The 23,771-nt window shown below is 58.4% G+C and overlaps 8 protein-coding genes across 8 annotated transcripts; 4 read left to right on the top strand and 4 right to left on the bottom strand.

Annotated features, from left to right (window-relative positions):
• Positions 1–93: 93 nt before the first annotated feature.
• On the bottom strand, positions 94–562 carry K437DRAFT_228654 (uncharacterized protein; the record flags this gene model as incomplete). The annotated part of the gene is made up of 2 exons (XM_013385234.1): positions 94–423; positions 494–562. Coding segments are annotated over 2 exons (399 nt in total), but the record flags the coding sequence as incomplete, so codon positions are not given.
• Positions 563–1,011: 449 nt separating this feature from the next.
• On the bottom strand, positions 1,012–1,941 carry K437DRAFT_27654 (uncharacterized protein). The gene has a single exon (XM_013385223.1). The coding sequence runs from the start codon at positions 1,810–1,812 to the stop codon at positions 1,339–1,341; it is 474 nt and encodes a 157-aa protein (XP_013240677.1). The 5' UTR covers positions 1,813–1,941; the 3' UTR covers positions 1,012–1,338.
• A 1,482-nt stretch (positions 1,942–3,423) lies between these two features.
• K437DRAFT_270606 (uncharacterized protein) lies at positions 3,424–5,109 on the top strand (the record flags this gene model as incomplete). Its single annotated transcript, XM_013385233.1, has 3 exons — positions 3,424–3,622; positions 4,331–4,638; positions 4,735–5,109. 3 exons carry the CDS (start codon positions 3,424–3,426, stop codon positions 5,107–5,109), a joined length of 882 nt encoding a protein of 293 aa, XP_013240687.1.
• A 330-nt stretch (positions 5,110–5,439) lies between these two features.
• Positions 5,440–5,900, top strand: K437DRAFT_27649 (uncharacterized protein). Its single transcript, XM_013385222.1, has one exon. It carries the CDS (start codon positions 5,562–5,564, stop codon positions 5,796–5,798), a length of 237 nt encoding a protein of 78 aa, XP_013240676.1. The 5' UTR covers positions 5,440–5,561; the 3' UTR covers positions 5,799–5,900.
• Positions 5,901–6,156: 256 nt separating this feature from the next.
• On the top strand, positions 6,157–13,552 carry K437DRAFT_259454 (uncharacterized protein). The gene is made up of 5 exons (XM_013385232.1): positions 6,157–10,810; positions 10,873–12,760; positions 12,829–12,905; positions 12,964–13,260; positions 13,339–13,552. The coding sequence occupies exons 1-5, from the start codon at positions 6,423–6,425 to the stop codon at positions 13,370–13,372; spliced, it is 6,684 nt and encodes a 2,227-aa protein (XP_013240686.1). The 5' UTR covers positions 6,157–6,422; the 3' UTR covers positions 13,373–13,552.
• On the bottom strand, positions 13,363–16,223 carry K437DRAFT_296374 (uncharacterized protein). Its single transcript, XM_013385231.1, has 3 exons — positions 15,312–16,223; positions 14,185–15,211; positions 13,363–14,101 (listed from the first exon to the last, which is right to left on the bottom strand). The coding sequence occupies exons 1-3, from the start codon at positions 15,933–15,935 to the stop codon at positions 13,623–13,625; spliced, it is 2,130 nt and encodes a 709-aa protein (XP_013240685.1). The 5' UTR covers positions 15,936–16,223; the 3' UTR covers positions 13,363–13,622.
• Positions 16,224–17,656: 1,433 nt separating this feature from the next.
• Positions 17,657–20,677, top strand: K437DRAFT_251378 (uridine kinase). The gene is made up of 7 exons (XM_013385230.1): positions 17,657–17,952; positions 18,042–18,105; positions 18,218–18,766; positions 18,864–19,586; positions 19,678–19,754; positions 19,853–20,425; positions 20,510–20,677. The coding sequence occupies exons 1-7, from the start codon at positions 17,897–17,899 to the stop codon at positions 20,538–20,540; spliced, it is 2,073 nt and encodes a 690-aa protein (XP_013240684.1). The 5' UTR covers positions 17,657–17,896; the 3' UTR covers positions 20,541–20,677.
• Positions 20,597–23,193, bottom strand: K437DRAFT_27515 (phospho protein phosphatase PPZ). The gene is made up of 4 exons (XM_013385221.1): positions 21,784–23,193; positions 21,241–21,666; positions 21,034–21,154; positions 20,597–20,910 (listed from the first exon to the last, which is right to left on the bottom strand). The coding sequence occupies exons 1-4, from the start codon at positions 22,856–22,858 to the stop codon at positions 20,865–20,867; spliced, it is 1,668 nt and encodes a 555-aa protein (XP_013240675.1). The 5' UTR covers positions 22,859–23,193; the 3' UTR covers positions 20,597–20,864.
• Positions 23,194–23,771: the final 578 nt, after the last annotated feature.

Genomic DNA, 23,771 nt, shown 5'->3' with positions numbered 1-23,771 from the left:
AAGAGAAGAGAAGAGAAGAGAAGAGAAGAGAAGAGAAGAGAAGAGAAGAGAAGAGAAGAGGCTTAGCGAGGCATGCAGGTGGATGCCACCGCCCTCGCTGGATGCGCTCACATTCTTCCGGGAGTTAGAGACGCGCGCCTGAAAGTCTGCGACAGCGCCCTCAAGCTCCTTCTTCATGACGCTGGCCAGCTCGGCGTGGGAGCGAGCGGTGATGTCGATCTCCTGCTTGAGCGTCTCCAGCGCCTGGCGCATCCCGCCCGTCTCGTCCCTGCCGACACTGGTCTTGGCCAGCTTGGCGAGCCGTTTGGAGTACTCGGCCTCGATATCGGCGCGTTCCTTGTAGATAAAGCGCAGCTCGTCAAGCGTCCGGTTCGCGCCACGCAGCCGCGCCTGCACGGCTTCGAATCCACCGTCTCCGATGCCCTGGAGAGAAGAGGATAGCGTCAGCTGCGTAGAAGGTCACGAGCTAGAGGCCCTGGACTCCAAGACTAACCCAGAAGGCGTTGCAGAATGAAGTTGTCTCGGCGAGCTCCCTGCGGATGTACTCGTCCTCTGCCGCCATCCTCCTTCCTGCCTCTCCGCCGTCGTAGCCCATGGCGGTGGCAGAGTGAGCGCCGGCACTGCCGCCCCGCGAGTGGGCCGAGCGCGCCGAGCCAGCCGAGGGGGAGCGCCGGTCGGATGGCATCTCGAGTCTTCCTGAGCCTGTGTCTTTTGCTATCACGTGTCGTGTCGGTTGTGCCTGCTTGCTTGCTCGCCTGCTTTTGCCCAATGTGCAGGATCGATGGCCTCGCTCGCTCGCTGGCTGGCTGACTCTAGTTGTGGTGTAAGAAAAGGGAAGGGTGTCGTGCTGATATCGGTAGAAGTGCCCACGCCAGACGGGTGGGGCCAAGGTGGGATTCCCTCTGTGTGGTGCACACGTCCACTCATTTGATGATTGCGTGCGCCAGACTTGCTTTCGCTCTCCCACAATAGATTGCACTGATTCTACAGGCGACTAACCTACACAATAACCATCACTCTGGCACACGCATCCAGATCCAGCGACGACACGCGTTGCACTCGGACAACTGTACAAGCACGGCCCTCAGCTGCAGTGGTCCGTGCTGGACTGCATGCAGTCAGCAGGATGCCTCGCATGGGCGGCTGGTCGAATGAAACGGCAATGCATGGTCCGTGCGGGGTGCTTGCCGCACCTGGTTCCCGTCTGTCGAACGTGCGCTTGCTTCCGCATTGGCGTTGGAAGGGTTAAAGCAGGCGTCGACCCCACAATGCTGCTGAAGCGCCTGTCCAAGTACACACAATACTCGTCAACTCTGCAAATGCGTAACTAGCGCATAGTCACTCCCGCCCCATGTCCAAGTTCGCGGATACAAAGTCTGCGCATGTCTCCTGTTCTTTGCGCAAGCGATACTTGGACGTGTGGAGAACAAAAGCCTCTTTGTACGAGCAAGCGGCATGGGACCACCTCAAAATACGATAGCATGGACATGTCAGTGAGGCTTCGTGGAACTTGGGGACGGAAAGGTGTACCCAAGCGTGGAAGAGGGAAAGCCAGTGCGTCCTCGCCATTGCCTGTCGGTCGCAAACATGGATGCAGATGCCCAGCGTCCGCAGAATGCACAGTGGGCAGGAAGGAAAAAGACATATCACGTCCTGGACAGGCTCTGACGATCCTGGTAAGCTACCGACGACCTGGTTCTGGCAGCTTTGCGAGCATTGGGAGTGTCGATCGCGAGGCCTCCGCGTTCGAAGCGGCAGATATGACTGAGCCAGCAAGATGAAAAGGGACGGCGACAGAGTGCTACCCTCCATTCTCTCACGTCAAACACTTTGATGCGAGACAAGAGATTCTGCAGCCGGCTTGCCTCGTCTCGCCTCTCCTGCTTCCTGTATCCGTCGCGCGTCACTGCTGGGACGATGGACTAAGGACAAGCCGGGCCGCCAACCGCTGCGTGCGCCATTCAATTTTCGGGGCCCATGCTTTACATTCTTCAAGCTCTGAGAGACTGTGTACGACCCCCTCGCTGCCACGGCTGGCACACGAGGTGCGGGGTTGTGAGAGGTCGCAGTTCAATATTCCAAGAGTGGCAAATCTGCGCGCGAACCCAGCGCGATCTGTGTGCTACATATATCCTTTGCGGCGTTTGCAGTGTGAATCCGACTTGATTTCCGCTTCTCATTTACTTTTCCATTTTGCCAAGCGTTGTGTACGTGGGTTCCCTTGCGCCTTTCCCTCTTCTTGGATGTAGAGCCATTGGAACGGGTTGAGGTTTCCCAGTGTACTGGATAGAATTGCGTTTGTTGAACAGAGCACCGGGGGGGCGGGTCGACGAGTCCCATTATTCAGACGGAAATTGGGGGAAATGGGTACATTCTGGGGTGTTGTGATCATGGAGGAGAGTCTGGCGGCCCTTCCGGGGAGAATCCATCCAAATAGGTGAAAAGATGGAGAGAGCGGGGTAGCTGGATTTTGTCAAGTCGCGCTCTGTTCAATTTGCAAGCAGGCGAGCTAGGCGAGTGTGTGTGCCACAGTGCCGCCCTGATGACGGCTGCACGTGTCGCTGTGCTATCCGCCGCTTGGGTTGGGGCTAGTGATCACAGCAAGGATATGTACCGTAACTCGCCCCTACAAAAGACTCTACTGGTGCTAAGGACTTGGCAGGCCGAGGGGGGGCGGGGGGGTAACTGCCATGAACCACGGTGGCCACATGTACGTACGTACACACGACCCGCAACAGCGGCCATCATCTCTCACAAAGCAAAAGCAGTCATCCATCGACAAGAGGAGGACACAAAGCGAGAGGAATAGAGAGGGAAAGAGAGGAAGAGAGAGGAAGAGAGAGGAAGCGGGGGTGTGCATCCAGAAGACGTAGAGGGAAAATAAGAGAGACACTCGCCCAGTTCGTGCCTCCTGGCACCCCCCATCGTGTTGGCAGTGTCGAGACCCGAGCGGCAATCAGTGACAATGAGCAAAGCTTCTTGCTTACATACATGCATGCCACGGCCCAGTGTCTTTTGCAGCCCATCGGCTCCGCGCGCACTCCTCTTACACGGTGCCTGACTCGAAAAAGAGTCCGTGGGGATGGGATACCAGTGGGGCCTTTACGCCTCGCGCCCCGATGATGGTGGTGGCCACGCAGTGTGTGTGTGTGTGTGTGTGTGTGTGTGTGTGTAGAACAAGCTGGACGTCAAAGTGACGAAACTGCTTGCCGGATCACTGCCCCGCTTCGCCTCACAAGGACATGCCCTCGATCGAAGCGAGATCAAAAATAACAATCAGGCAGGCGCCCTTTCCCCGTCTCAATTGCTTCCACCTCCGCCACGACACTCGTCCACCGCTCCCTTTGGCATCCAGCGGTCAACATACAAGCCTGCGTGCGGAGCAGCTCGGTCTGCCTCGAGGTACTCGCAAACAAGCAGGCGATGGCTCGCTGCATGCACACCTCTACAGCAAGAAGCGAAAGAAGACGATGCAGCCACCCGGCCGGTAGGCCAGTCCGGTCCGGCCCGAGTTGGGAGCTCCGCAGCCAAGAGGGCAGCGAGACGAAGGGTGACAAGGACAACGCCGAGGACAACACCACATCGTTCATCGCGCGCAGAGCCGATGTGCTGTTGCACGACGGTTAGTTCGCACGCTTCGGCCGCGCCGCGAGGCTTAAGCTCGATAGGAGAGCCGTCCCGGCGTTCATGCTGCTGTGTGCGTCCGTATGCTTGCTCGACCTGCCTCACTGTGGCACGGAACGACTTTATCTTTCTCTCTCCGGCCGATTCCCTCGAGCAGGGCAGGTCAACTTTATCGATCGTTGCAACGCCGGCAACGCCCGTATCGCCGGATTGAAAAAGGAGGACCTCGGCATGCAGGGGCTTGACGTTAATACTGCACTCACGGTATTCTACACCAGCTACGCCCTTGTCAAACTGGTGTGGCTGAGCCGTCCACCGTGCATTTCGACTCTGCTCATGGTTGGATCGCCCCTCTGACCGGTCTCCGCTTCTGCAGCCCTCGAACCTCGTCCTGAAGCGCATCGGCCAGCCACAGCGCATAACTACGCCAGCTTCCTGGCCATCCGCTTTTTTCTTGGCTTTACCGAAGGCGGACCGTTGGTGCATGGCCCCCCATCCTGCCTCCCTGTGTGCTCTCGTTCGTACCAGTACCCATGCCTTTCTCCCAACCCGGCATCAATCTGTACCTGTCCTTCCACTACCCGTATTACTCACTGCCGAAGTGCATCGTATTGTTCTACTAGGGCGCCTGCGCTGACGCGTGCGCAAAAGCTGTGATGATGCCGACATGAGGAATGCACACTGCGCCCCCTCCCCCTGGCCAAAGGCGCCTCGCTGGCCGACGCGTTCGGCGGATTGCTCCCCTCGGGCCGGTCCAACATCGACATCTCGACGCTCGCCGGCTTGTGCTGGCTCTTCCTCGTCGAGGGACTGCTGACCGTCGTGTTCGGCCACGTCGCGCGGCAGCAGGCTCCACGCGACGTGCAGAGCGCGCGTTTCCTGTGCCAGGACGAGAAGGAGGGCCCATCCCCGCCATCCTCGCGAGCGATAGTGCGCCGCCAGCATCGATGTCGGCGCCGAGACATGCGGGCCGGCGAGAAGGGCATCGGACAGCAACGCCAGGAGGCGTACGAAGTACGCCGCACGCTGGCAAGCTTGCAGACGTGGGCGACGGGGCCGTGCTAGCTGTGCCTATGCTGCTCGCTGTACTTTTTCACGCTGTTTCTGCAGACAATCCTGCGCAGGATCTACCCGGGGATCATGCAGACACGCATCCAGCTGGTCATCTTGCCCGTCTTTGTGCCGGCCACGGCGATGGTGCTCGCCCTGTCATGGGGCTCGCGGACAAGTGGAAATTGGGCTGGCCGATGGTCATGGTGCTCATGCCGGCTTCGGTGGCGGCTGATTCACAAAGGCCTGTTGAAAGCGGAGGCAGCGCTGACGCAGGACATGTACGCATACCTGCCTGTAAGATACGTCTTCCTGGCCGCATCGCACAACGCCAGGGTCAACTACACGAGGATGTTCCTAATCACACTGGGGATCTGCCCGTCTACCCCGTACACCATCGCGCTGGTCTACAACAATGCGGCACGGCACACGTAGCGCGCCAGCTCGGCCGCGCTGCAGCTGATGATCGCGCACGGCAAAGGTGCCTCCTCCTGCTGCTGTTGTTGCCACCTGGACGTTGCTGGTGCGATCGCAACCCTACACGGGGCGAAGCGCAGGGCCGGGTTGGTCGTGCGATGTTCATTTACGGCGCGCGCTTCGCGCGCACGCATTGGTGCTGGCTGGCGCGCCTCGCGCTCCGCTAAGTGTGCATCGCGAGCAACGTGACGAACTGCCACTGGGAAGACGGGCGCTCGGCGGCCTCGAGCCGGCGCTCCGGTTCACGCTTGTAAGCGCAGCGGCGGTCTGTGGGCGGGAACGAGCAGCGGACGGGCGGGCAGCGGCGATCTGGCCTGCGTATATGAATGTGCGTTTGGCGCAGGAGCTGGTTGTACGATACAAGAACGCGTGCAGGCTAAGGCAGTGGAGTCTCTTTTCCACGCATCATCATGACCATCAACATTGCCCCATCCAGCTGGCGAACTTTGCCTCCAGCGCTGCGTGGTTGCCTTATTGTCCTCGAGTGCAGCTCCCCTGCGTCTCCCATGGCATACGGGCTGGCTGCTGTCTGCCTGTTGGAGGTGAAGCCGAGCGGGGCACGGAGAAACGCACGGACGAACATGGGCACGGCCGACGCGTTTGTGGCCCGTGGAAGGTGGAGTGGAGGTGCGTCGATGGGGAGGTGATGCAACCCTCAGTTCTAGCCTGCAACGCCTCGCTCGCTGGTGGCGGTGCTGACATGTGCTGTGTGCGAGGGCAGGCACCGGGGGGGGCGAGGACGAAGTGGCATGTGCTTTGTAAGAAAACGGGACTCACATACCATTATGATTGATTGATTAATTGAATGATGCATGGCGGGGGATTGGACCATTGCGGAACGGCTAGGAGAGCGGCGCAGTGCGGTGCAGTCATAGAGTGTGGTAGGAAAGAGTGCTGTAGTGCCCGGGTCAGATCAACAGAATCCAATCAGACTGGATCGAACGGCAACTGATCACCTCGATCAGCATCGCATAGCAGCTACTATTTATGGGTAAAGAAGCCAAGGTCCGAGTTGCTGCTCCTGTCACCATGGAACAGGCAATGCTCGCTGACCAGTGCGGCCACAGCAGAGCAGAGCATCAGCACCAGAACCAGAACCAGAACCATAACCAGAATCAGCACCAATCGCGTCATCCCCTTCGCAAGGCAGGTCGCACGCGAGCCATGCACAGCTGACCGCCGATCCGGTACACATACTCGCCACCAATTGTAGCCCCGCGGCCACTGCCACTGCTGGTACGGCGGCTCACCTCGGCCGCAGGAGCGAGGAAATGCTCGCAGAAGGGCTCAGCGATGCGCTTGCCCTTCTCCCTGAATCGTCTGGCGGCAGCGGCAGCAGCCGCGGCACCGGCACCGGCGCTGCAGGTGCCTCCACCATCATGAGCGCCAGGGACGACAAGGAGAATGACAGGGAGAAGGAAAAGGATATAACAGTAGGCGAGCAGAGCGGCTCCACACACCCACAAACACAGTCTCAGTCGCGTGCACATTCACGCACCTCGTCCACGGCAGCCGCCTCGCCGCGTCGCATGTCCAGCAGCACATCCATGAGCCCCGCCGGCTGCAGCAACAGCGACTCCAGCGCCTGCAGCGGCGGCGGAAACGTAGGCTCGGCGGCGTACAGCCACGCGCATGCAAATGCGCAACATCATCCGCACCCACCCGCACATGCACACGTGTACGGCTTGTCGTCCGGCGCGGCACTCCCGCCGGCGCATGGTCATGCCGGGCGCCGCGCTGGAGGCTGGCGCGGCTCAGCGGTGCTTGCGAGCTCCAGCGCGCGCATCGTCCAGAGCCCCTCACAGCAGAGCGCCGTCAGCCTCAGCCTGTCTGGCGGTAGCGGTGCAGGTAGTGGCGGCAGCGGTGCAGGTAGTGGCGGCAGCGGTGCAGGTAGTGGCGGCACAGCGCCAGCGGCGAACAGCTCGGCTGGCGGGGGCGATTGGGTGCATCCATCGCATGGCCGCGGGAGCTTCGATGGCGGGGACAACGCCGGTGGCAGCATCGGCACAGGCACGGGGAGCGGTAGCGTCGGCTTCGGCGGCGGCGGTAGCAGCGAGCGCAGCGGCTGCGGCGCAGCATCAGGAGGAGGCAGCGCGAGCACCGACAGCGGCAGCGTCAGGACGACGGGAGGCTCGATGATCGACATCGCGAGCTCAGTGCACGCGTGGGACTTTGCGGACCACCCGCCGCACGCCACTGGCAGACCCGCCAGCTCTCCGCCCGGCGCGCTCGCACACCTCCCCCCCCTTATTCCCTTGCCCGCGTCCGCGTCTGCTGGGACTGCTGCTGCTGAGCCATCCGTGCCACCAGCAGCAACGGCGGCGCTGGCGGAGGGAAACAGGAAACCCGCAGCAAAGGGTCCCGCTCGCGAGCTGGTGCAACACGAAGCTAGAGGAGACGGCGACAGCGGGGGCGTACTCGAGGGTAGCAGCGAGGGCGAATGCGCCGACGCCTGTGACGAGTCGGCCGAGCAGAGCATGATGACCGACCCGCCGCTGTATGGTCCGGGCGATGAGGGACAGTACGACTGGGCAAACTTTGTCTTTGCCTACTCGCGCGGGCGCTGGGATCCGCTGCGCCTACCGCGCCCGCCGGGTAGGTCGAGCCTATACCCCGGCATCCTGACGCGCATTTCGCTCAACGGCACACCCGTCGCAGACATTAAGGTGCTCGGTGGGCGCCGGCCCAGCCTTGAGTATGCCAGCTCCGACGGCGGCGGCAGCGCAAGCGGCGCGGTGCTCGAGCTCGCTGCGCAGAATGCAGTCAGGATGGCAAAGGAGAAAGACGAGGTTGTCGCTGGCGCCGGGCGGAGCTCGTCGTCCGCCACAGCAGTAACTGAGGGAAGCATAGAGTCGCCGCTGCTCGCCAAACAGCGAGACAAAGCAGCTATCGATGATGACGCTAACACTACAGCCGCGGCTGCGGCACACGCTGCTGCTCTCCGCAGCCCGTCGCAGCGGGCCGTGCCGGCAACTCCAGAGCTGGACCACCTTATCCACGCCAGCACCGAGAGCGCGTGGAACGTCCCGACGACCAACAAGATCGAGGCATGTGAGAAGGAGAAGGCACAGCGCCTCCAGCACAAGCAGGAGCCCTTTGGCGCCGGCGCTATTGCAGCCTCGGAAGCGGGAGCGGGAACGGGTGGTGGCATCTCCAAGCCTTTGCACAGCAAGACACCCCCGACGCCCGTTTCGGCCGGGCAGGACGTGCTGGACTACGTGCAGGGTCTCAACTGCCCGGCCAATCTGTCGCACGACCGCGATGAGTGTCTCTGGCAGTCGGAACAGAAGTATCAGCAGCGCCGCCACGAGGCGTCCAGTAGAGCAAAGCGGCAGCAGCAACAGCAACAGCAGGGGTCCGGCGGGGATGGTGTCGCGTCAAAGTCTACACCGAGTGGGCTGCTGCTCACTGGTCGGCGTGCCGCCGTCCACGATGAAGACGAAAAGGACGAGGAGGGCAGGCAGGCGCCGCATCGACCGCAGCCAACTCCGTTACAGCCCATGCCTGTGACGTTCCTCTCGGAGCCCGCATATGGCTGGGACTCAGTCCCGGAGGGGACGAGCACGACGTTGGAGCAGGTCATGGCGCGCCAGGCCTCGCAGGGCAGCCAGGGCGACGCGCCCTCACTCTTCCTGGCATCGGACGGCGGCAGCGCCCTGGACAACACGACACTCGACGGCCTGCGCCGCGCTGCGCGTCGTGCCAGCTTCGAGCGGCGCGCCGCCACGCTCCCGCTGAAGAACTCGGACGGCAAGCTGCAGCCGCACAGCCTCAGCTTCCCGCCCAACCTATCCAAGGCCAAGGCGATGATCAGGCCCTACGGCATCCTGCGCATGACCGAGGCGAAGCTTGGCGTATCGTGGACAACGACATCCGCATGGCCCATAGCCAAGCAGGTCGCCGGGCCGCAACAGCCGGCCCGCGAGGAGCCGTTCTCGTCCATCAGCAACAGCGCTTCGATGCAGGACGTGACGGCACACGATCGGCACAGCCACGAGCAGAGACAGGGCGCAACGCCGATGCGACTGAACCCTCCAAGTGGCTCGCTCGCGGGCCGCGAGATGCTCGATCGCTCCGCCACAACCGACGGCAGCGCGCCCACGTCGTATGATGACCTGCCTCCAACGCGTCCATCCCATCGTAAAAGATCTTCGTCGTCCGGCGGCGATGCGCGCGGAGGCGGCAGCAGCAGCAACAGCAGCAGTAACGCGCAATGCAACTCGCCCAGCAAAGGCGAAGACGACGCAGGCGATGCAGGCGGAAGTGGCACGGGTGCGAGCGCAGGCGCAGGCTCGACGATCAACACCTACGTCGCCGCTGGTCGACAAGCGGAAGCATTCTTCCGCGAGAACGGCTACCTACCCGCCGTACCGCCTCCAAATGAACTCGACCGAAGGAAAGCGCTACGGCGCTACGGCCCGCCGAAGCTCTCCGGCAACGCGAACTTCGACCGCATTGCGCACTTGGTCAAGCTTGTGTTTAACACCAAACTCGTCCTCATCAGCCTCATCGGCGAGCGAGAGCAGATCTTCCGCACTGAGAGCGGAGGCGGCGGCGACTTGAACCTCAACACCCTGCAACGTCTTGCCGGGTCGCGTGATTGCTCGTTCTGTGGGCATGCCATCCTGCAGGATGGAGATGAGCCAATTGTAGTGCTGGACGCAGCAAAGGACTGGCGCTTCGCTGGCAACCCGCTTGTCACGAGCGTGCCCAACATTCGCTTTTACGCCGGCAGCCCCCTGCGCACCGCTGATGGCTACAATATCGGAAGCCTGTGCGTCATCGACAACCGGCCAAGGGACGAATTCAGCCCGCGGCAACGGCACACGCTGCGAGAGTTCGCGCGGATCGTCATGCGCGAAATGGAGCTGCTGCGAGATCGCATGCACTTCGAAGCGAGGGACCGCATGCAACACTCGATCGAGAATTTCACACGAGAATGCCTGGAGATGGACTTGGAGGAGTCGACGGATGGCGAGGTGCATGTTGCCCAGGGTGCCAGACGTATCTATGGCTTGGCGGCCGAGACAATGCAGGAGGCGCTGCAGGCCAACGGAGCGGTCGTCTTTGACCTTTCGCACTTTGAACTGATCGAGTCTTTTCCGCCAGACTCGGAAGATTCCAGCACGAAGATCTTCTTCCCGAGTCCATACTCGCATCCGGACCTCAAGCCGTTCGCGAGTACGGATAAGCCTGACGAGCTAGACGTGGTCGACAGCCCATTCTGGGACGGGTCGCACAAGGGTGGTGCCCTCAAGAGTAAGCTGGTACCGCCTATGATCGTCCTCGGAACAAGCGAGGACCAAGAGCCTCCTCTGGAACGAGCAGATCCTGTGCCCTTATCGCATCACGTGCAGGTTGCTCAGTTCCTCAGAGCGCACCCCGCTGGCAGGTTCTACCCGTACACGCCGACGCCACTTCGGCACCTGCTTCCCGACGGCATCTCGCGCCTACTGGTCGTGCCTATCTTCGGGCTCAATCGCCAGCCGTTTGCCATGCTGTGCACGTACTCGCTCTCGACCGAGGAAGGCTCGGCATTGGAGGAGCTGAAAGAAACGGGGCTGCAGTACTTGCGAGCGATCGGCATGATCATTCTCAGCGCGGTGCTCCGCAAAGACATCATGCTTGCCGACAAGGCGAAGAGTCATTTCATCTCAAAGTGAGTCTCAAAGGGGCCACTTGTCAGAATGTTCGCTGAATTGGCCCCTTCTTGCTTCACAGCATCTCACATGAACTCCGGACGCCACTGCATGGAATTCTCGCTGCGGCAGAGCTGTTGGCCGAGACCAAATTGAGCGCGACGCAAGGATCCTACCTGGACACGGTTGAGGCTTGTGGCAAGTCGCTGCTTGAGCTTGTCAACCACGTGCTGGACTTCACCAAGCTCAGCGGGTCAAGTCGCTCAAAGGGCTTGCCTTCGCACAACAAGACCAAATGTGACCTGGTGCGATTGGTGCAGGAGGTCTGCGAGAGCAGCTGGATTGGTCAGATGGCGAAAACTCTGGGAATGCAGAGCAACTCGGGCATCGGATCGCTCTATGCTCCTCCAGAAAGCAAGATCGCCTCTGTCGCTGCGGTACCGCAAAAGCTGGTTAACAATGACGTGGAGACGGTCATCGAGATCTCGTTCCGAGAGAATGGCTGGCTGGTCAACTGCGACACGGGTGGGATCCGGCGTGTGCTCATGAACTTGATTGGCAACTCTCTTAAGTTCACTTCTGCAGGCTTCGTGCATGTCTCTTTGCGGGAGCTCTCTAGCACTGATACGCACATCATCGTCGAACTCGGCGTCACCGACACTGGGCGGGGCATTTCCAGACACTTCTTAGAAGAGCAGTTGTTCCACCCCTTCACGCAGGAGAATACCCTCGGCACCGGTACAGGCCTTGGGCTTTCCATCGTCAATAGCATTGTTCAGTCGCCAGCGATGAACGGCAAGATCGACGTCTGGAGTACAGAGGGACAGGGTACTGAAATCAAAGTCACTTGCGAGCTAGAAAAAGCCACGGCACAAGAGATGGAAGGTGTGGTCTATACGTCAAGCTTGGACGTTGCCGGCGAGTATTCATTCTCGCTGCTCGGTTTTGGAGAGCCGCGAGGTCAACAAGATCTCAAGGAGGTCCTGCTGGGCTACTTGTGCGGCTGGTGGAAGTTTGCGCTTGCCGAAGAGAGTGTCGAAAGGGTGGCGGACATGGTTATCATCAATGAGGACGTCAGTCTGCTCGAAGCACTGCACGTGTCAGCCTCCAGCTCGCTGCCACCTGCGATCATTCTGACCAGCTCACGCGGCGGGCAAGAGATGGCAAATGCGTGCAACATCTACCACGAGGCCGGAGGCGTAGCGCGGATCCTGTTCAAGCCTTGCGGTCCAGCCAAGCTCGAAGCGGTGGTTGATTTCTGCCTGCAGTGTGTCGAACGCACCCGTGAGGGCAAGCCACCATTGGAGGAAGCCACGAAGGCGGACACACCGCTTCCGTCTCCAAATGCGCACAACATTAGCGTCATCAATGAAGAGAACCAGGACTATTTTACGCTCGAGAAGCACGACAAGGAGTTGGGCGAAACCGACGACACGCCCGAAGCGAACCCCGACATCACTCCACGCGGGCTTTCACACCATTCCAATGCCTCGCAACTGCATCCCGAAGGCTTTTACATGTCACCACCAGCTCCGAACCCGGGATCCTCAAATGCATCACTGATTCGGCGTCACTCTGCAGAAGACAAGTGGCGATCCGGCCGCGTCATGAATGATCCTAAAGAAGTCCCAGCCGCGAAGCGTCCGCTTTTGCCCGCAAGGAGTATCACCTACCACGAGCCTCGATTGCACAAGCACGTGCTCTTGTCCCCCATGTCGCGAGATCGGCTCGGAGAGGGAGAGAACTCCGACTATTTCGCAGATGTCAATGGAAGTGGTAACGCTTCTTCACCATCCACCACACCGGGGTCCACTGTGAGCCTGGAGGGGGGTGAAGGAACGATTCTCAAGAACGTTGTCCACCCTGCCCGACCTCCGGGCGCGCCAGCTCCTCGCAAGCGAATGCAGATTCTCTCGGTTGAGGACAATCCGATCAACCGCAATGTGATTGCAGCCTTCCTTGAGAAAATTGTGAGTGGTATCTACCCTAGCCGAAGCGTGCGCGCAGCACCACTTATGCATCCATTTCTTCGTCTTAGAATGTCGATTATGCCGAGGCTGTCAATGGAGAAGAAGGTGTCAAGATATTCGAGGCTCATCCGCCGAATCATTTCGAGTGAGTGACGCATTGCCCTTCTCACTTGACCAGACCGTATGACACCGTTTCCTTTCAGTGTCATCCTCATGGACCTCTCGATGCCTGTGCTCGACGGAATCGGCGCCACAGCTGCGATTCGCCGAGTTGAAGCCGAGCGGTACACCGCGTCTTTGGCCGCCAGTGCCAACTCGAACACTTCCTCTTCATCGTCCACAGGTGCATCCAGTCGCGTTCGACCAATATTGCGTCACCAGAGCCCTCGAAGCCGCGTCAAGATATTTGCCTTGACGGGTCGATCATCGGATGAGGACAAGCGTATGGCTTTCGCTACTGGTGCCGATGGCTACATTGTTAAGCCGCTGAGTTTCAAAGTGTGAGTGACCGAATGCTGGGCCGGTCCTGATACCTCTCTCGTGCTGACATCCACTTCCACATTTCATTCCCTGATTAGACTTTCGTCGTTGCTCAAAATGCTCTCGCAGTAAATCGAATGGCATTTACACTGTTCTTCTACTTTAGCGCATGCCATGTCACGCAACAGCGCACCGCTCGCGCCCAGTATTGGCATATTTTGTGTACCGTCGACATTTGCCCCCATTTGACTGCTTACTAGCGGCCGCAGTTTCATGCATATCAGGCTAGCTTGCAATTTATATTTAGAGAGCGTTGATCGATTGATGTGTGGCGCTGTGACGATGTGTTCTAGGCTCTAGCCTGCAACTTCTGATGCATCCTTCACACAAAGCCATCGCTGACCTCGCCAGCGCTGCTCGTAGCCTGATGGGAGGGCCGCCCATCTTCGGAGACATTGCCGTCTTCGTCAGCGACCTCGGCCAGCACGTCGATTTCGTCGCGTCCTGCGCTATTATGCCCGGAGACACTGCCGAGGAAAAGGCGTTCAGGGCTGGCAGCGGTTATCATCCTGCGTTTCTCCTGTCGGCGGACCTGGGTCACATCCTGTTGCCTCCTTGATGCTGAGGCGATGTCGCCTTGGACTCTGTCAGGCGCTGTGACAAGTGGCAGCGCTTCGACTCCCGGGAAGACTTGGTTCTGGAACACCGCGCTCGAAAAAAAGGACAGAAGATCCGGGTTGATGTGATGTTCATGCATGTCGGCCCCGCCTCCCGTTCTCTGATGCCCGGTGTCATCGTCTGTCAGTTGATCATGGACTTGAAGAGGCAAATCCGCTGCGATACACTCCTCGACGAAGATTGCTGACGTGGTGAACAAAGGCGAAGTCAGAAGCTTGTCAACGCGTCTTTCCCGGAGAAAAGTTCCCATACGGGGCAGGACGTACCCAGCGCGACCAGTGCACTACCATCCAGTGTGCGGTTCATATTCACGCTTTGAGTTTTACCGGTCCCAAAAGACGAGTGGAGCGAAGCAGCAGTAGCAGCCAAAGGCAAGTCTTCGATATCGTCGTAGTCCTCGTGTGGGTGCATAAGCACTCGAGCTTCCGACATCTGTTCTGCTATAGGTTGAGAGGAACGGGGGGGCGAAAGATGGGCGTGGCTCACTACTGCTTTTGGCCGGCCGCGAGCTTGGTTCGCATGCTGCATGGTCCGCAGGAGTTCTTCTCTGCTGCGCTGCCATCCTGCAGCGCGTCTCGATCGATGCGCTTGCAGCGCTTGTAGCTCCTGAAGCTGGTTTTCCTCGTCCTCCTCAGGCAGAAAACCGCCTTCGCTTGCGTCGTCATCCGAATTTTCGTTTTCCACACCGCCTGGATCTGTATCGCCTGCTTGAAGGCTTCCGCGTCGTATAGAAACCCGACCTTGCGCTCTACTGCTTCTGTACGCATGTACGCGCCCATCGATCCGCTGTAATTTGCGTTTTGCTCTGGTGGCTGCCTCGAGCGCTCGTATGTACTCGCTCCAAGGGTCACCTTCGACGAGGTCCGTGTCGTCATCGCATTCTGAGCCAATGGATCCATAATCGGAGACGTCTGACGAGGAAGAGTTAAATTCAGGTTGCTCTTCACACTCTTTGGCTGTATCTGGTTGACTTCCACCAGGCACAGCCTCGGCATCTGAAACGCCATTGCGATCACTGTCTCTCGCACCACCGACTTGGTTTCTCTCGACCCTCCACTCATCAAAGCTCTCGGCCGTCTTTCCAGCCGCTGCGTTTCCTTCAACTACAATCGCCTTCTTCTGCCTCCGCTTGCGAGTCTGCATTTTTTGCCTTTTTTGCTTGGGCTTGCGCTTTTGAGCCTTGCGATCACTTGGCAGAGGATGAGGCTGCGAACGTAGACTGTCCGTCTCTGACAGGAATCCGGCAGCGGCGTACAGCTGCGCTGCGTACGCGTGTATGCTCTTCATCAGATCCTGTGTGTATGTTTGTACGATAATAGGTCACATCAGTGGACAAGCAAACAAATGGTGATGACCGCTGTCTCAACGTCGCGGCTGCCCAAAAAAAACCTACAGAGTTGGGCATGAGGCACAAAATATCGGGCTCCAGTGCACGGTACAGGTACCGTGATTGAATTTCTTCGGCTGTCAATGACGCCATCCACCTTGGCACCGTTGTAGATGTAGATGCTGGTGATTGCACAGAGGTTGAAGCCGCAACCCCATTCTGCAACTGAGCTCCGGCAGAGGAGCTGCTCTCGGCTTGTTCAGAGCCCTCTTCATTTTGGTCTCCGCCAACCTGGGTATTGTCTCGTGTAGATTGCGAGAGCTCGTGCCTTCCACTTGAACCAGATTGCCTTCGCAGTTGGCGCGCCGTAAAAAACCAGAATGGATCCTCATTGTCGATCGGACGCAGGCTAGGCGGTGGTGCTTCGCCTTCTGCAGTGTTCGCTGGCGCTCTTCCATATGCGAAGGACGCATAGGAGTCAAACGGATCATCGTTGAGACGCAGGACGCGGCGCGACTTGATACTTTGGCCTGGCTTGCGTCCGCGCTTTTTCCTCTGTGACGGAGATGGCTCCTGCGCGGAGTACAGCGAATGCGGCTGCGACGCTGACGGCGATGGCGAGGTCCTTGCGGTGACAGGGTCAACAGCTCGCGCTTTCCCTTTACTTTTGTCTCGTGCAGGAGCAGGCATTGCGAGCCTCTTTTCTTTGTGACAATACCGGTGTGTAAGTCATAACATGTCAGCCCGTGCTGCTCTTACTCGATGTAAAGAAGAAAGAACGATGCGCGCAACTTGAGCGTTGAGCCCGCAGTTCCCGCCCCATGGCAGTCCGTAACACGCTCCGTCACCGATCGCCCATTCGAACGACAGCTCTGCTCGCCCGCCGGGGCGAAACGCGCACGCCAAGCTTCGTCACGACGTCGAGTATTCCCTCTTCTCGTGCATACGCTGCATCTGCCGAACCTTTCACCTAGGCGGTGACTCTAGTACCAAACATAATCAGTTACTGCCTTTCAAGTGGTCGAAGTTCGTGTTCAGCATGTTACTCTCACTGTTGCTTATGTAAACAGGTTTTTTGGTACGCTTGAATTGGAAGTTGACCGCTGTCCGTCATACGCTTCCTTTGGCCATCGCATTCTAGCAACCCTCATCATGTAATGTTTACTGGAGGTTGACGATTATTGCCAACTAGATACTACTCCCCACCTCATCCGATCGCTTTTCATCTCCTTTATTCAATCAGCTTTCTGATAACAAGTCATATTCATGACTAGCTTGCATCTACATGGACCCGGTGGCAACCATACCGCAGCTGAACTGGCTCACCACCTTTTTGGCACCTTGTCAGTCCCCTTTTACACAGACGGAAACTGTGTGCAGGTCCTTAGTGAAGCCATTTCTATAGCGATCGCCGCGCCGTCCTCGAAACTGATGCCACCGTCAGCACAGATCCCTGTCTGACCAAAAGGACAGAACTTCAGGTTATGTGGATCCTCCATCAGGATGCATCACCCTGCTACGCGGTCTGTCGAACCCATTCCTTTCTGGAGAGTATCAATGAATTTACTCGATATGGTGGTGCTCCACGGTCCAGAGAGCCTCTTCGAGGAAGATATGGTCCGGTTTCTTGGCCGATACCACATGGCAGCTAGTTTGCAAAGGTGTGCGAGTGCGCGCGGGAGGGGCTTTCAGTCCCATGATGCGATGTGCCGAACGGAGCGCACTAAGTCGTTGCAAGCCGAAGCAACGGATGCCTTGAAACCGGCAACTAGGAAGAATAGTCGATAGACCTGCAGCTTCGATTCGAAATCGACACGTTGAGGTTCGTCGTCGGCCTCGAGGAGAGAATGGCTCTGACCCTTTTAGATGCTGCGAGCTTGATGCAGGCGCGTCTTAGCGCTCAGGCTGTCTCATATCAGGACCCTCCATCTCAAAACCCCTCAAGTTCGGATATCGAAGATACCATGCGAACCTTGCTGACTCTGGCCATGGCTCAAGCGAACAAGATCTCCGGCACGCGCAAGATGCGCTGCGATCGGTGTCCCACAACGAGAAGGCGGATATGATCTTGTCGTGAATTCGTAATTTTGATCGACGCCACAGCTGTCTTGTTGGAGAACTGGACCTCGTTTAAGCTTGGCATGGGGTGGGATCCGCACTTTGGTCGATAAGGGATTGAATTGGCCTTGAGACCAAACTGGTCGCGGGGCGACTTCTCTTCTCTCTGAAGTGCTACATCATTGTTGAGCTGGTAGAACCAATTGCTTACGTAAACAACATATCGGTGCAACATGGGCTTGAAGATCGAGTCGTCCGCCACACAGCCGAAGAGTCTGAGGCTCCGCAACTGCAAAGCCAAGTCTGCAACAGTTTCTCTCATCATAGCTTCAGGAGGGAGTGTCGGGTATGTATTGGTTGGCTCGGGAGCTTGCAGGCTGCACTTTGTCAAAGGTCACGGAGGCAGCATGCCCGGTCCAGTACGCTGAGCTCTTGCTTCTTCCGAGACGGTCACGGCTGCCAAGGAAGCTCTAGAGAAGGAGAGCCGACGTGTCCTGTTCCTGACTCGATCTGTATCTTGCAGGAAAATCAGTCAAACACCGCGCGGTGTGTGACGTCCAGTTTTCCTGATCGGAGACCACCGATTCGACAGTATGGCGCCGTCGGCAGTGTTTCCAGCAGCAGCACCGAGTGATGCACGAGCAAAGACGTGTGTATGGGCTAAGAGACTCATTCCATTCGACGGTTCGCTTGCACTCAGTGAACTGATGCGCAACCAACCTGCCCGCCTGCTTACAGTGTCATCCTCACCGACGCAGGCAAGGCGACATGGTATGACTCGTCAGGCAAAGTTCTCGATGCCGTAAGTACCAAGAATGGAAAAGCAGTAGAGCGCAGTGGTCGATTTGACAACAATACACCCGATCCACATCTGCTCATATACTGTTCCCGGCCATTGCGACGTGGCGGAAAAGTATATCGTCGGCATAGCTGGTGGCTCTGCGTCCGGTAAGACCAGTGTTGCGCGTGCCATCACAAAGTCACTTCCAAATGTCCCATGGCAAACGATCTTGTCTGTGGACTCATTCTACAAACCACTGACACCTGCACAATCAAAGCTGGCCTTTGAGAATGGTTACGACTTCGACCATCCAAATGCATTCGACTACGAGCTCCTGCTTCAGTGCATTTCCGACCTCAAAGCTGGTCGTGCGGTGGAGATCCCAAACTATAGCTTTGTCAAGCACAATCGCCTCGACGAGAAGACGTACTTATACGGTGCAAATGTAATCCTCCTCGAAGGACTCTTCGTCCTCCAAGACCCTGCCATTCGCGCCTTGCTCGATCTCAAGGTCTTCGTGCAGGCAGACTCGGATTTGATGCTCGCCCGGCGGATTCAGAGGGACGTAAAAGAAAGGGGCAGGGATGTAGAAGGTATTTTGGAGCAGTACCTTCGCTTTGTGAAACCAAGCATGGACAACTTTGTCAGCACCACGATGAAGTATGCAGACATCATCGTTCCTGTGAGTCTGCAGCAGCCATCTTCATCCCTTCATCAGCTACCCCCTCTCAGTCATATGCACCGGACTGAGACTGAACAGAAGATCTGTTTTCGTTTAGGGTGCGAAAAATGAGGTAGCAATTCAAGTCATCTCGCAGCATATTCAGCAGCGACTCGCAAGCAGCTCCAAGCGAATTCGCTCCGAGCTCTCACAGGCCAGGCCACCCACATCCGCAGCAAGCAATACTACGGTAGGCGTGGATAGCGTATGTTCTATTTCGTCGGCTTCTCTGCCGCCCACACCGGGAGTGAGCGGCCTGCAGGGTTTCAGCATCTCGCCATGGGGGAGTAGCAGTACGCTGTCGATGGCGATGCAGCGCTCCAGTACAGGCGCTCCGAGCATGGCTCTCGACGATTGTCCTCATTCATCTCCCATGCTCACACGTCAGTTGTCCTGTACTTCGTCGTCGTTTCTACTTGACACCGCCCTCACGACGCCAACCATATCCGGTGACCCTGTTGCTGCTGCTGCCGCTGCCATTGCTGCAGCCGCTGAGGCCGCCGCGCATCTCAGTCTGCCGACAACCGTTCATCTCCTTCCGCAAACTTCGCAATTACGTGCACTGCTCACGATTCTGCACGATGTCGAGAGCGAAGGCGAGGAGTTCATTTTCCATGTCAACCGCCTCGCCACTCTTGTCGTGGAAGCTGCCATGAGCTTGCTGCCCTATCGATCAAAAACTGTCAACGTCGTTACGGGCGCAAGCTACCAAGGAAGGGAGATCGACGTGAAAAATGTTTGCTCGGTCTCTATCTTAAGGAGTGGGGGTGTTTTCGAGACTGTGAGTTGGTTGGCTGCAGGTTCCCTTACTTGCTAGACTGCCTCTTGTAATTTTGTCTGACAGTCTCGCTGACGACTACGTTCACATACAGTCCCTGCGCAGAGCAATACCAGACCTCGCGCTGGGTTCCCTGCTCATTCAAAGTGCAGATGACGGAGAGCCATATCTGTGAGTTAATCGAATATAAGCACTGGCTCCTTTTGGGTGCTTCAGCTTGCGTCGTGCAAAAAAGCCTAACATCTCTCCTATTCACCACGACTGTGCAGTTACTCCGTTCGCCTCCCGTCGTTCCTCCGCCAGCGAAGCACGGCTCCCACCACCTTCGTCTTTTTGGCTGACGCACAAATCGGCACGGGTGCGGCAGCATTCATGGCGATCCGCGTCCTGCTCGACCACGGCGTACCGCAGGAACGCATCGTCTTCATTGCGCTGCTCGCAAGCGCTAAGGGAGGCGTACACGCGCTCGCCAAGGCTTTCCCCAACGTCAAAGTCGTCGTCGCTGGCGTCGATCCTGGATTGAGACGGACAAGAGTGCCAGTGCAGCGCGCTGCAACTGGCAGTGCGCCTGCTGCCTCCGGTGGCGCAGGCGACACTGGCCGGCTGCGTGACGTCGGTCTTCAAGCGCAAGTGAATATGGCCTCTCAAAGCGACGTCCCTATTTCCGACATCGCCTCATTGTCAACACTGGATCTTGGCAGTCTCCACCTGCAGGAGGGTGAGCAGCGCGTCAGCAAGGCGAACCACGCAGGGCAAGGTCAAGCGCCGTCAGAATCAGATCCTGCAGAACCGGACGACGGCCAGCGGACGCGCGTGTGCTGGGCTTTGCTTCCAGGTGCAGGGTAAGTTCGACTCATTTCAGAAGGGAGCCTTTCTGAAGCGCTGACCCAGCCGAATTGCACTTTGTTCCTCGACCTTGCGAACAGGAACGTCGGCAATCGATATTGGCGCACATGAGAGCACATTTCGTAGAACCCAACGCGTACGGATGAGGTGGATGATCAATCACTACATGTTGATGGAGTGGAGCATGCAATCTGCCTGTAGCCAAGAAATTCCTCGTGATAATACAATTGCCTCGCGGCTCGCAGAGCGGTCCCTTCTCTGCCTTCCTCGCTCCCCTTGCTCTTTCTCTCTCCGTTCAGCTCTGCCTACTGTCTCCATGCTGTTGGCCAAAGTTTAGAACGGCCTGAGGAGACATTCCGCAATAATGGTGCTCGCTTCCCACGGCGATACGAGCTAAAGCCGTCACTTTCCTCGGCGCGCCGGCCAGGAACATGTTCAATACGATCCGGGGCCGCGTGCAGGGGTTTGAGAGTGCATTATACTAGAGATGATGTGCAACGCGGGGCAAACATGCGCTATTAGCATTGTGAGAACAAGGGGTGAAACCCTGGCATCTTCACTCCTCCCAATGGAGCTACGTCTGTAGTGAAACGGTCACGCTCACCTTCTCCGCTTGTTCTTCGCCATCTCCTTCTTGAGCGCTGCCCCGTCCAGCGGCTTGAGCAGCTCGAATGCACACAGAAGGTCCTCCGAGACGCTCATGACAGCCCCAAAGTTGTCGAATTCTGCGCACGCAAAGGGGAAGGAGAAATGGGATCAGCCAGGCCTCCGTTATTGCCCGCCCACAAGGTCTCAGGAGCCGCCGACGCACCTCCGCAGTAATTCGGCGCGCTGAAGATAGTGACGAGCGTTCGTTCATTCCAGAACTCGTAGCCGTCCTCAACGACCATGTGCGCGCGGCAGATGAGGTCAAAGTCGTACTGGCCGAGGAACTGCTGGATGACGGCTTTTCCAAAGCAGTAGCTGACGCCGCGCTCATTGTCCTCCCAGTCGAGCGCCGTATCGCTCGGGTCGCTCCACAGCAGGTCGTTCAGCAGGCCGTAGTCGGGCACGTCGGTTGGGCGCTCGATGCGCCGGATGTCGTCCATGTTGGACAGCGACGGCGACAGGCCGCCGTGCACGCAGAAAATCTTCGACGCGACAACCGCGGCGATGGGCAGCGTGTTAAACACGTCGATGAATGTCTTCCAGATTTTGATGTTGACGCGCCGCTTGCATTCGTCGTAGAAGCCGTAGACTGGGTAGTTGCAGAAAAGGGGTGGGAAGCATGGAAAGTCAGCAACGCGTAGCCTCTAGGACGACCAAACCCGGCTAACTCGGACGTCCCCAACCAAGCCAGAGAAGGATGACTCACCGCGCGTGACGTTGGCGCATTCGTGGTTGCCTCGGAGGAGGAAGAAGTTTTCAGGGTACTTGATCTTGTAGCAAAGCAGCAAGAGGATTGTCTCGAGGCTCTGCTTGCCGCGATCGACGTAGTCTCCGAGAAAGAGATAGTTGGCTTGCGGCGGAAAGCCGCACATCTCAAACAGGCGCAGCAGATCCTGGTACTGCCCGTGTGTGTCGCCGACGATCTTGACCGGCGGGCTGAGCTCGATGAGCGTCGGTTGCGACAGGAACACTTCGCGCGCCGCCTGGCACACCGCAGTAATCTCGGCGTTCTTGAGAGCGGGCTTGGGGATCTTGCTCGCATAGCCCGCCTCGATCAGGCGCGAGATCATGTCGTCAATGTCAAACGTGCGCACCGGTTCGCTCCCTGCGCCACCTAATGGCATTGTCGGGCTCGCCGAGCTGCTCGGCCCGCCGCGCCCGAACGCCGTATTGGCGAGGATGGTCTGTGTTGTGGGGATGCCGCCGCCGCCGGTCGCGAAGCTGTTAATCGCGTTGGCTGAGCTGGGCGGCATTGGCGAGCTGGATTGGCCGTCGGCCATATGTGGATCGCGCGAGGGCATGTGCGGCGGCATGGGCGACAGGTTGCCGTTGGGCCATGTCCGCTCCAACCCTGCTCCTGCTGTTCCCGCCCCTGTTCCTGCACTAAAGCTATCCGACCTGCTGAGCATCACATCTGCCGGCGAGCCCGACGGCGATGGCAGCGGTGACTCGTGCCTGCTCAGGCCGCCTTTCCGCTCGATCTTGGCCGGCTGACTCCTGCCCTGATGGCCGTTCTCCCCGTCACTGCTGGGCCGCCCTGACCCGCCGGCTGCGCCACGCGAAAACCCTGCGTCGGTGCCGTTCGCCGCATCCCCACCCGCGGTGCCGGTCCGGTCTTTGCTCTTGGCACGTGTTATTGCCAACGCCTGCGGCGACGAGTGATCGCTGTGCGCGCGGTCGAGGTCGTCTGCGCCGACGTCGGCGCTGTCGGAGGCGTCCTGCAGCTTTGATTTGCCCTTTTTGGAGGAGCCGCCCATCATCTTTCCAAGTGATTTAAACATGCTGGGCAATAGGTTCCCCTGCGTTGCCGTCTGTGGCCCCGGCTAAAGGCTGGGGCCCGCTTGTGTGCAAGGACCGATTGCTGTCGCGTTGAGGCAGGCAGACGTCGTCGTGACCTGGTTGCCGTCGCGCGGTTGTATGCGCTCGGCGTGCACAGAGAAGGCCTGGATGGAGGTCGCAAGGGGGCTATTCCCTTGCCGCAGCTCGATGGCCTGTCGGGATGGGAAGAACCTGCTGCGAGGTAGAAGGCTCGGGAACCTGCAAAAAGCGTCTCCCAAGTCGAACACGCAAGGTGTGATGGTGCAGGAGGCAGAAGCTCCTGTCCGTGCCCTCGTTCCTTTTATCGGGTTTGGTTTCGGTTTTGGCGACGTGGTGCCTCTCGTAGACGGGTTGTACGCAATGTCGGCACTGGCTGGGATGGAGCTGACTAGACGATTGCTGCAGTTCGTTTGTGCTGCGCCGATGGATGTCGACTCGCTCGTCTGTGCGTCCGGTGTACTAGAACCCTTTATCTTCCGACTGGTGTCTGGTCTATGGCTACTTCTGTATTAGCTAGCTCCAATAACAAAAGCGCTACAGCGGCGGCTGACTGTGACTCTCCACTATTGTGACCCGGCCAGCAGCTTCGACCCGCGCCTGTCTCACACACACCCACAACTTTTGGACGTGGAAATGGACTTGGGCAGCGCCAGCCAGCAAACAAAGGAAGCAAAGCAACCGACCCACCAACCAACCACGCAAGCACGCGGTTGGTTCCTCTCAAAGAAAAGGCGAGTGCGTGAGTATGTGTGTATGAACAGTCCAAGGAAAGACCTGTGGACACGAAAAGGCTGTCCCAGCAAGGAGGTGCCCGTGCCCACCCCTCCTTGCAAAGAAAGGATGTTGCTTTTCTATACTGCGCTTGCTCTCAACGGT

The sequence above is a fragment of the Tilletiaria anomala genome (assembly GCF_000711695.1).
Source record: "Tilletiaria anomala UBC 951 chromosome Unknown K437scaffold_120, whole genome shotgun sequence".
NCBI classification, from domain to species: Eukaryota; Fungi; Basidiomycota; class Exobasidiomycetes; order Georgefischeriales; family Tilletiariaceae; genus Tilletiaria; species Tilletiaria anomala.
The sequence above is the reverse complement of the archived record's forward strand: the minus strand, read 5'-3'. Positions and strand labels throughout refer to the sequence as shown.

Excerpts from the sequence above, each read along its gene's own strand:
- K437DRAFT_27654 (XM_013385223.1), bottom strand. The coding sequence starts at position 1,812 with ATGGAGGGTAGCACTCTGTCGCCGTCCCTTTTCATCTTGCTGGCTCAG.
- K437DRAFT_27649 (XM_013385222.1), top strand. The coding sequence starts at position 5,562 with ATGACCATCAACATTGCCCCATCCAGCTGGCGAACTTTGCCTCCAGCG.
- K437DRAFT_259454 (XM_013385232.1), top strand. The coding sequence starts at position 6,423 with ATGCTCGCAGAAGGGCTCAGCGATGCGCTTGCCCTTCTCCCTGAATCG. Across the intron at positions 12,761-12,828 it reads CAGCCTTCCTTGAGAAAATT|AATGTCGATTATGCCGAGGC; the intron begins GTGAGTGGTATC and ends TCTTCGTCTTAG. Across the intron at positions 13,261-13,338 it reads AAGCCGCTGAGTTTCAAAGT|ACTTTCGTCGTTGCTCAAAA; the intron begins GTGAGTGACCGA and ends TTCCCTGATTAG.
- K437DRAFT_296374 (XM_013385231.1), bottom strand. The coding sequence starts at position 15,935 with ATGCCTGCTCCTGCACGAGACAAAAGTAAAGGGAAAGCGCGAGCTGTT. Across the intron at positions 15,212-15,311 it reads TGTGCCTCATGCCCAACTCT|GATCTGATGAAGAGCATACA; the intron begins GTAGGTTTTTTT and ends ACATACACACAG. Across the intron at positions 14,102-14,184 it reads TAGTGCACTGGTCGCGCTGG|CAATCTTCGTCGAGGAGTGT; the intron begins GTACGTCCTGCC and ends TCACCACGTCAG.
- K437DRAFT_251378 (XM_013385230.1), top strand. The coding sequence starts at position 17,897 with ATGGCGCCGTCGGCAGTGTTTCCAGCAGCAGCACCGAGTGATGCACGA. Across the intron at positions 17,953-18,041 it reads AGTGATGCACGAGCAAAGAC|TGTCATCCTCACCGACGCAG; the intron begins GTGTGTATGGGC and ends GCCTGCTTACAG. Across the intron at positions 20,426-20,509 it reads GCTTTGCTTCCAGGTGCAGG|GAACGTCGGCAATCGATATT; the intron begins GTAAGTTCGACT and ends CCTTGCGAACAG.
- K437DRAFT_27515 (XM_013385221.1), bottom strand. The coding sequence starts at position 22,858 with ATGTTTAAATCACTTGGAAAGATGATGGGCGGCTCCTCCAAAAAGGGC. Across the intron at positions 21,667-21,783 it reads ATGCGCCAACGTCACGCGCG|TCTACGGCTTCTACGACGAA; the intron begins GTGAGTCATCCT and ends GCAACTACCCAG. Across the intron at positions 20,911-21,033 it reads GCGAAGAACAAGCGGAGAAG|TATAATGCACTCTCAAACCC; the intron begins GTGAGCGTGACC and ends CATCATCTCTAG.